The sequence below is a fragment of the Pagrus major genome, chromosome 7, assembly GCF_040436345.1.
Source record: "Pagrus major chromosome 7, Pma_NU_1.0".
Lineage (NCBI taxonomy): Eukaryota > Metazoa > Chordata > Actinopteri > Spariformes > Sparidae > Pagrus > Pagrus major.
Genome location: NC_133221.1, coordinates 13645211 through 13653885, shown reverse-complemented (window position 1 = coordinate 13653885; position 8675 = coordinate 13645211). Strand labels below are relative to the sequence as shown.

Genomic DNA, 8675 nt, shown 5'->3' with positions numbered 1-8675 from the left:
ACCAAACCAAAAGAAAATTGCGAATCGGGATCTGAAATATTTGATTTACGTTACCATGATGCTACATCAAATACACAAAAAGAGTCAAAACGAGAAGAAACCTCTACATGAAAGAGAAACCGAGTCAGTTGGCGGTACTCCCGTCTGCATCACGGTAACCCCACAATCCAAAAAACAGGCCAACTGGAGTGACACTTTCAAACTAATCAAGAGGAGTGAGCCCGATGATCCAAACACTAACAAAAAATAAAAATTGATTTCTGGCTTTGAACGCTCTGAAAAGACTGACGAGAACAGGGGGAGCCCCGTCCTTTAAAGGACTGTTAAACATCACCACTCTCACCTCACAGACGAGCTGCAGGGTGGATAATCGTTTGTTTTCCAGCAGACTTTCTAGATTATAGCTTGCCATGCATGGGAACACACATCTATTAGTGACGTTTCCTTTTTTTAATATCCAATCTTTTTTTTTTTTTATCCATTAACAGACCTGAAAGTACTTCATCATAATCAATGGTTTCAGTCTATAACAAACTATTTTTTTTTGCAACAACCAAAAAACACACAGAAACCACATTTCATTCTTATGTTTTTTTTCTTACTCGATAGTAAATCAGTTACATTAATTTTTAGGTTATACATTTTTAGGCTTTCTCCATGAATATATAGGCTCCTACGTTAAAGCTTAGCATTACGACCAACATGATAGACTTAGCAAAACCAAATTCAATGAAAAAAAAAAAAAAAAAACAGGATTAAGACAGAATGATGGTGAATGGACAATTACGTGAACCCTCCCCCCCATTTTGTGGAACAAAAAAAAAAAACAAAAAAAAACGCAAAAGCAACAATTCATTCAATGTAGTAGTTACATCATTACATAACTCTGATTATAAAACAATTTAAAATGGTGGATGCGACAATTCTCTCAGACTGGGTTGCGTACACAAGCAGAATCTCCTGATCAAACATACAAAAGACCCCTTTCAAGACAAACATCAAAAGAAAGCAAAGCAGAGGGGCGTGAAGGATGTCAATAGTACAATTTTTGACTTAAATGGTGAGAGTTCTGGTTGTGGAGGACACATCCATTATTTCTTTCCCAGAGGCCTTTGCAATTCCTCCTCAGAAATGTCTCGAGTCCCGTGTGACTTCACACTATCCCTGATTTCTCCAGCAGTGTCACTGTTTGAGCAGTTCTTTTGAGAAGTCACCAATAATTAGAAAAAAAACATTAAGGCTCCAGAAAACAGGTTTCTGAAATGAAAATTGTCAGTAGTAAGCCAAAAAATAGAGATTTTGTCGATCTGAATGAAAAATAGATAAACCATTGAAGTTTTATTATCGCACAGATCCAAGTCCTACATTGCCTTTGGGATCCTCCAACCCTGTTGGCACAGTTAAACCTCTGAAGCATGGCAATGTTGCCCCCAAATGGACAAACAGGGGCAGGACACATCCGTTCCTGATTGTACTGAAATATAAAGTGGCAGATTTTTTCTCCATGGTGCAGTCAAACCCTGATTCAATTGGAAAGAGGAGGGGGGGGGTGGGGGCAGGAGGGAGAAAACCAGTCTGTTGAGAGAAGAGTACGAGATGGAACGGGAAGAAAAATGTCTAAAAAACCTCAAATAAAGAGTGTGGTGGTGGCTAGGTAATACATTAAATCAGCTTGTTATCCCTGCACAAGAAGTGGGTGGTACATGGGGCAAAAAAAGCACAAGTCTCAACAATGGCAGAGATTCGCCAGGATTAAATAGAAAAAAAAAAAATGTAGGGCTTGGTTGCATTTTCATATTCTTCTGTCTCTTAAATCAAAAGTCCTAGTGTAACTGTTGATCAAGCCAAGGATAAATGTCTTCTATTGTTTATTCCTGTTTTGGCGCTCCTGTTGGGAAAAAGAACAAAAAAATAACATTAGACACACAGTTACATAAAAGCACAGAAACTGTGTGTGTGACTTTGTTCCACATTTATCTAATTTAAGTAGTGATCTAAAATTTCATTTTTATTATGTGAATAACAATCAAGAGCAATCATCAAAAGCAATCAGAAAAAGCCGTCAATGCACCTGGGACAGTCACTGACACTAATGAGAAAATATGACAGTTCTTTACCTGATCCAACCGAGAGCGGTTCTGTATCTGAGGAGGTTCAAAGGTCTGTCAAAGGGAGCAAATAAGAAGAAACAGAGCAAACAAGAATTAGTCTCTCAAACTGCATCCAAGGTGCCAAATACATATTTCTGGTTCGGGCTGGGCAACTTAACAATATAGTATTTTGATATGAGACTTTATATCATCTAGGGCTGCACGATATGGTCAAAAAGTGATGGGATTATTTTTGACAGATATTGCGATTATGATTCATGATTATTATGGATGATTACATTTTACATCACAATTTTCATTTCATTTGCACTTCTCCCGGTCTCTGCCAAACAAACATGTTGTGTTACATCTGGATAAAAAGCTTTGTGAGCCAGAGCATCTCATTAAAACACTGTTTTGTGACACATTTTACCTTTATACAATAATTGCAGTTCTTGCGATTTGGATATTGCACTTAGTCATATTGCAATTTTTATTATTTTGTGATTAATTGTGCAGCCCTAATGTCATCATTAATTTTGGATATCGTTACATCCTGATATAAATGTTATAAATGTTGTCTTTTCCTGCTTTTATGCTGCATTACAATAAAGTGATGACATTTTCTCAACTTACAAGACTGTTCTTGTTCTAATACCTGCCTTTACCTACTTAGTCATTATGTCTACATTACTGATGATTATTTTTCAAAAATGTAAAATGTGAAATGTAATGAGTTAATACTTTGTGTTGTATGTTAAGTACCAATAGTAATCACTACAATATTGTCACAATACTGATATGAAGGTATTTGATTTTATCACCTAGTCCTGACATATATGAAAATACTTTATGGCCATATTGCCCAGCCCCATTTGTGGTGTATAAAAAGGTAAGAAACAGGTGGCTGTACCCACCTTGCGCACCTCCTCCTCCTCTTCCTGCCTCTTCTCATAATGGGAGAAGTCATCAAAGATGGAGGTGGTGTGTTTGTAGGTGGCAATGATCTTCAGCACCTGCTTCGCCTTCTCCAGAGGAACCTCCTGGGTGTCACGGGAGTTGGTCACCGGCTTGTTGTCGTTGTTCTCCAGGCGGATGTGGCGCAGCTGGCTATTAGGCACGTCCTTTACAAACAACCAGTCCACGTCAAACTTGCCCTTCCACTTGTCCTGTGCCCAAACACCAGCACTGGTGCCATAGTCCACTGGTGAGCGCATCTCTGCCACACCGCAGAAATGACCGCTGCCGTTGACACTGAACAGCAGATACACAGGACCTTTAGCATTCATGGCCCGGAAGGCCGAGTCCAGCCGCTTGTTGCCGTGCTCCGTGCTGCACCAGATGGAGTACTTGATGGAGCGATGGATATCGTCCTCGGAGTAGCTCTTTATGATGAAAACGCGACCGTTCTTCAGGTTCCATTCAAAGTCCTTGGGGTTGTAGCTATGGGAGGCACGCAGCTTATCCAGCACTGGGTGGGACTCCGCACCAGGTCCCTGGCTGGCAGAAGTTAGGGGTCCACTGTTCCCACCACCAACCATACCCATCATACCACTACCGTCTTGGCCAGGACCACCCTGCCCGTAGCCTTGGTTACGGTTGCGCGGGGCAACCCAACGGGTTTGGGGTTGTGGGGGCTGGGTGTGGTTTTGGTAGGGCTGAGGTGGTGGCTGATGGTGCTGGTGATGGGGGGGCTGGGGCTGTAAGGCCATAGGCTGCATCTGGGGCTGCACCATAGACTGAGGGGGACCCTGCATGGGTCCTTGCTGCATGGGGCCTTGAGGTGGCAGTAGGCCAAGAGGCTGCTGCTGTTGCTGCAGTGGAGCTGTGGCTACTTTAGTCACTGGGCCCTTGTCCCAGGTCCCAATGTTCATGTTGTGTTTGATGGGTGGTGGAGGAAGAGCTCCCCCTGGATTGGGCATCCCTGGTTTCACCTTAGCTTTCAGCTGCTGCGGTTTGGCGGGCTTGCTGGCAATGGCAGCCCAGGAGGTGGGTTTCGGTGGAGGCATTCCAATAGGTGTGGCTCCATTCCCTGCGGCTGCCACTGCAGGTCCACCAATCACAGATCCCACGGCCTTGACTCCAGACCCCTGGCCAGTGACGTCCCCTCCGATCTTCAAGCCGACCATCCCCTGCTCCAGGCTGTTCATACCAGGGGCTTTGTTGAGGGTGTCACTGTGAAAGCCAGTCTGACCATCAGGCACCAGGGTGCCCCCAAGGGAGCTGGGGGGATAGCTGTAGCTGCCACCATAGGCTGAACTTTGAGTCTGCTGGCCCTGGGAGCCACTTGTGCCCCAAGCAGAGAAGGCAGGGTTTTCAGGGAAAAAGTTAAACCTGTGGGGGTAGATGCTGCTTCCCAGGCCCCCCGGCTGGCCAAACACTGTGTCTGGCATGAAGTGATGGTCTCCATTGCTCAAGGGTCCATAGGGGGTCAGGTATGGAATCGGGGGGTCCCCACCTGTGGACCAGGGAGCCTCACTGAGGGGATATGGAAATCCAATGGAGGGGGCGTAGTAGCTGGACAGGTAGGGGTCGGTGATGGACTGGTAGCTGTTGTTCTGGATGAATGAAGGTCAGCAGAATCACAACATTAGGAAGCGACTTACAATTTGAATTAAATCAGATCTAAACATTTGATAAAAATCTATAAATTTGAATCTCCTATTCTATAAACAATAACTATTAACAAGACTGACTAACAGAAATTGCATTCATTTAAGGGTTGGGAATTAAATAACTTATCAGAATACAACTCTGCTGAAACGATTATGTTTCTACACATTTCTGTTGTAAAAACAACAACAAAAGTTTAAATTTATGTTTTAAACATTTCAGTAGTTTTGTAAAGCTCAACAGTGGTACACAGCTCAGTGCTTTGGATCATTGTTTTATTACTGGGCACACAGTTGCCTTATTGTCACATACACTGATAATGAAAATATTATAAAAATGTAATGTCACAGATAATGTGACATTGATTCAAGCCATATGATCTATTCCTAATCCATCTATGCTTAATTTGCATCTTTTCATTATTTGCTTGCCAATTTATTTTTTTTTAAGAGAGAGATTTTGGGCTTTACCTGAGTTGATTGACCAGTGAGGTATGGCTCAAAGTCATTGTCATGGACAGTCTCCTTCTGATGTAGTGAACCATTTTGCACTGCAACAAAACAACATTACATTAATGTACATTTAAATATACATGTATGGATTAGACTTGTGTTTTTTATTAAAGAAATAGATAGCTATAGTTGTGTGAGTTTGAAATGTGGTAACCTACGCTAAAATCATTATATTGCATATTTCATTTGGTGAGCTCAAACACTACACACACGAGATTTAAACAACGACCCTATGATGACAATGCCATTAAAATATTTAACACACACCGGTTGATTTATATGTTAGTAGTACATTACGTTTTATTCATCGATCAAAGGATCAACAACCAATTAAGTACTCAAATCTGTCCCTCTTACATGAGTACATATTCTGCCAACAAAGTTAAACCATAAAGCCCTGTGGCCCTTGACAAGCCTATCCTGGAGGTGAATCACCTGTGGCCTGCTGCCAGCCAGACCTGCAAGTAAAGAGTGTGTCAAGGCCTGCCAGTCACCCCACCTCCTCCAGCAACGGCAGTAAATCAAAGATGACTTGAGGATTATAAAAAAATACAATTACGTGGCTATAACAACAAGGTTGCCAACACTAATGTTTGTGAGGAGCAGACACCAGTGAACTCATTGGACCGTGTTATGTGAGCAAAGCGATGTTCATACTGTGAAAAGGTGAGGATCGAGCAAGAGCCCGAACATTTATCCAAATTTGGAAAATGATTTTTGTGCAGTAAAAGCGTCACGGTCATCGTATCATCTTTTCCCATGAGCCACCTGCCCTTTTAAATACCTGGTGGACGCCCTACCTCAATGAGCACACATTTTCAGGGTTCCCACTCTTTTCTGGAGATAATTTTCCAGGACATTTTTAGTGACAATCTAGCTGGTGTTACAGACGGGGATTGCACTTATACACTAATATGTTCCTTAATCAATCAATCAATTTATAACCCCAATCCCTTAATATATCATCCATTGCTGCCTGAACATCAATAGCCAGGAATGCTGGAAGTCAATCACAGGTGCTGAGAGGAGGTCAGTCTTTATTCGGGCGGCAGCCATCGACTATTAATTAACTATCGATTAATCGGATAAAAAAATGACTTTTGCTTCATTACAGAGCAACAGTAAACACACAAAAGAGAAAATAAGAAGTGTCTTATTAAAACTACTGACTAGTTTCCTTTTAAGAAAAAAATACTATACTGTATTATAGTATATTATAATACATACAATCCATGATTATATACTATTACACTCTGTAGTCTCTCTCAGGTTACGTGTGGAAAAGTGGTCAACGGTTTTCCAGGACGTGTGGGAACCCTCATTTTTCAATCATCCAACCCCTGACCTGTATTATTTGTGTCATATTAACCTTCTGAAGAACACATTCACAATACAGTCAGCCAAGTTATTTAAGGGAAATATACTGCCCTCCGATTATGGTTAGGTAGTGCACAGATACTGGCAAATTAACTTCTCATCTCCCTCTCTAAAGTTTCATTTAAAGAAGGATTGCAGCAGCAGCACATTGTGTTTAATCTTGTTCCCAAAACATTGTGTAGCCTGGTAGTGGTGCGTCTCAGAGACAGATGGATGTGTGCATGCAGGGCTGATTTAGTGGTAAAAGGAAGGCCCAGATTTAACAGATATCCAAACAAGTGATCTTGATTCAGTCTTGTATGATGCCACAGCTCACCTTTAGATGCTTGTCCTTTTGATCTCTGCATCCATTTTGAGTCATGAAAAGAAGCAAAAGGAGACCACATGGTTATTTCCAGGTCATTTTAGGTTTCACACACAGGTTGGGAGTCCAGTCTGTAATGTCACCAATCTATTGCTCAGAAGCTGATCCTTCAGACTACTTCCTGAAGAGAGGCAATGCAAACACTTAGCTAACGTTACTCCACGGTGAAATCTGTACAGACTCACAAGTGTGCCACATTTGTTCATGTCATTTATTTGTTACACACATAAGTGTTTAACTTGAGTTGGTTAAATTATCCACCAGCGAACGCTAGCGTTGATTCACGCACAACTTCGCTAGCTAACGCAACTTAGCCTTCATTAAAATGGCTTTATAAACGCCAATAGCGTTAATACAGCTTGTAACTTAGTTTGCATTAATAGTCGGTCTAGACACCATGTGGATATTTGTGTCACCTTCAATAAAGAAAGTTAAGATTCGCTGAATAAGTTACGTTAGCTTGCGCCTCTGTTAAATTATTTTAACGTTAGCTTTAGGATTCACGTTTTCAATCCATAGCGCTAGGTGGGGAGTTTTTTCTGCTTCGTTGGTGGCACAAACACATATTCTCGGTTCAAAATGCCTTTGACAACAGTTTGCATGCCAACATATAAGTGTCATCTTTCTTGAAAAGCCAGTAAAAAACATTTCGCTGTTTAACGGAATGCAGCTAACTTGCTAGCTAGCTACATGCACCGGCCAACCTCAGCGGGTAGCTAGCACTTCCGAGGAATAGCCGTAGCCCAGTAAATCGTTAACGTTAGCAGGTAGCTAGCTTGCAAGCTCTTCACAGGCGAGGTACATCGGCCTTTCCTACCTGAGGGTCAATGCTTGTGGCAGACATAATTCATTAAGCAAGTCCCTGGATTCTCACAGAGCCTGGGCTTGTGACTGGATTTCAAGCCCCGTGATTTGAAAAGCAAGTTCACAGCTCAGTTACAGTTAGCTATGTGGCTAGCTTAGCGTGTGGCTAGCAGTTGTAGCGCAGGCTCAGCTGTATATTTTCCGCTGTGTGCACGTATCCCAACTTCCACAGTTCAAGTCTGTCGCCTCGGATACCGTGCCCCGAAAAGAGTCAAGTCCCGGTACAGGTTTTCAAGTTAATGTTGTGTGTCGCCGAGCGGATGTTGCGGATCTTGAATGTGTCTTTCCTCGGCCGCCTTTTACTTTGTCTTTATTATTCCAGAGAGAGAGAGAGAGAGCCCTCCACAGTTACGTTAAAGCCCTGTACACTTCCCCAATGGCTGCTGCTCCATCCGGGCTTCGAGCCACCGCTGCAGTTCGCGTCGTTCCCCGCGGGGTGGCAAAACTTTGGATCATCCTTTTATTTATTTATATATTTTATTTTATTTTTTTACAAAGTGGCTAATGTCTGCTGCGATTTAATACAAAAACAGCGAGTGGAGCCAACTCTTAAAAAAAAAAAAAAAAAAAAAAAAAATAAAAATCTGACTTCAGTTAAAAGTTGAATGCACTCTTGCTGCTGTCTCTCTGTGCTGCTGGTGGTGGTGAACAGCACATGCCACGGGCTCTATCAGCAGACTGTGTGTGGTTTATCTGCAGGGTCGATCACATCTGAGACTAGTTCAGTTCAGTGCAGTCCTCATGTGAGGCTCACTGGAATGGAAAAGATGACACTCCTATAAACTTCAGCGTTGCACATTTTGAAGCCCAACCAGCTCTTTTTTTTTTTTTTGCAAATCAAGGATATCAATGGCT

The 8675-nt window shown here is 42.2% G+C and overlaps 1 protein-coding gene across 2 annotated transcripts; it reads right to left on the bottom strand.

Moving 5' to 3' along the window:
* Nucleotides 1-429: 429 nt before the first annotated feature.
* Nucleotides 430-8209, bottom strand: LOC140999617 (YTH domain-containing family protein 1-like). 2 transcript variants are annotated; one of them, XM_073470109.1, is made up of 6 exons: nucleotides 7774-8209; nucleotides 6909-6933; nucleotides 5174-5253; nucleotides 3008-4648; nucleotides 2118-2162; nucleotides 430-1888 (listed from the first exon to the last, which is right to left on the bottom strand). In XM_073470109.1, exons 1-6 carry the CDS (start codon nucleotides 7798-7800, stop codon nucleotides 1862-1864), a joined length of 1845 nt encoding a protein of 614 aa, XP_073326210.1. In that variant the 5' UTR covers nucleotides 7801-8209; the 3' UTR covers nucleotides 430-1861. The 2 variants fall into 2 exon arrangements, with proteins under 2 accessions (XP_073326210.1, XP_073326211.1); XM_073470110.1 differs by having other exon boundaries at nucleotides 1774-1888; nucleotides 3017-4648; nucleotides 7774-7887.
* Between the last annotated feature and the right edge of the window lie 466 nt (nucleotides 8210-8675).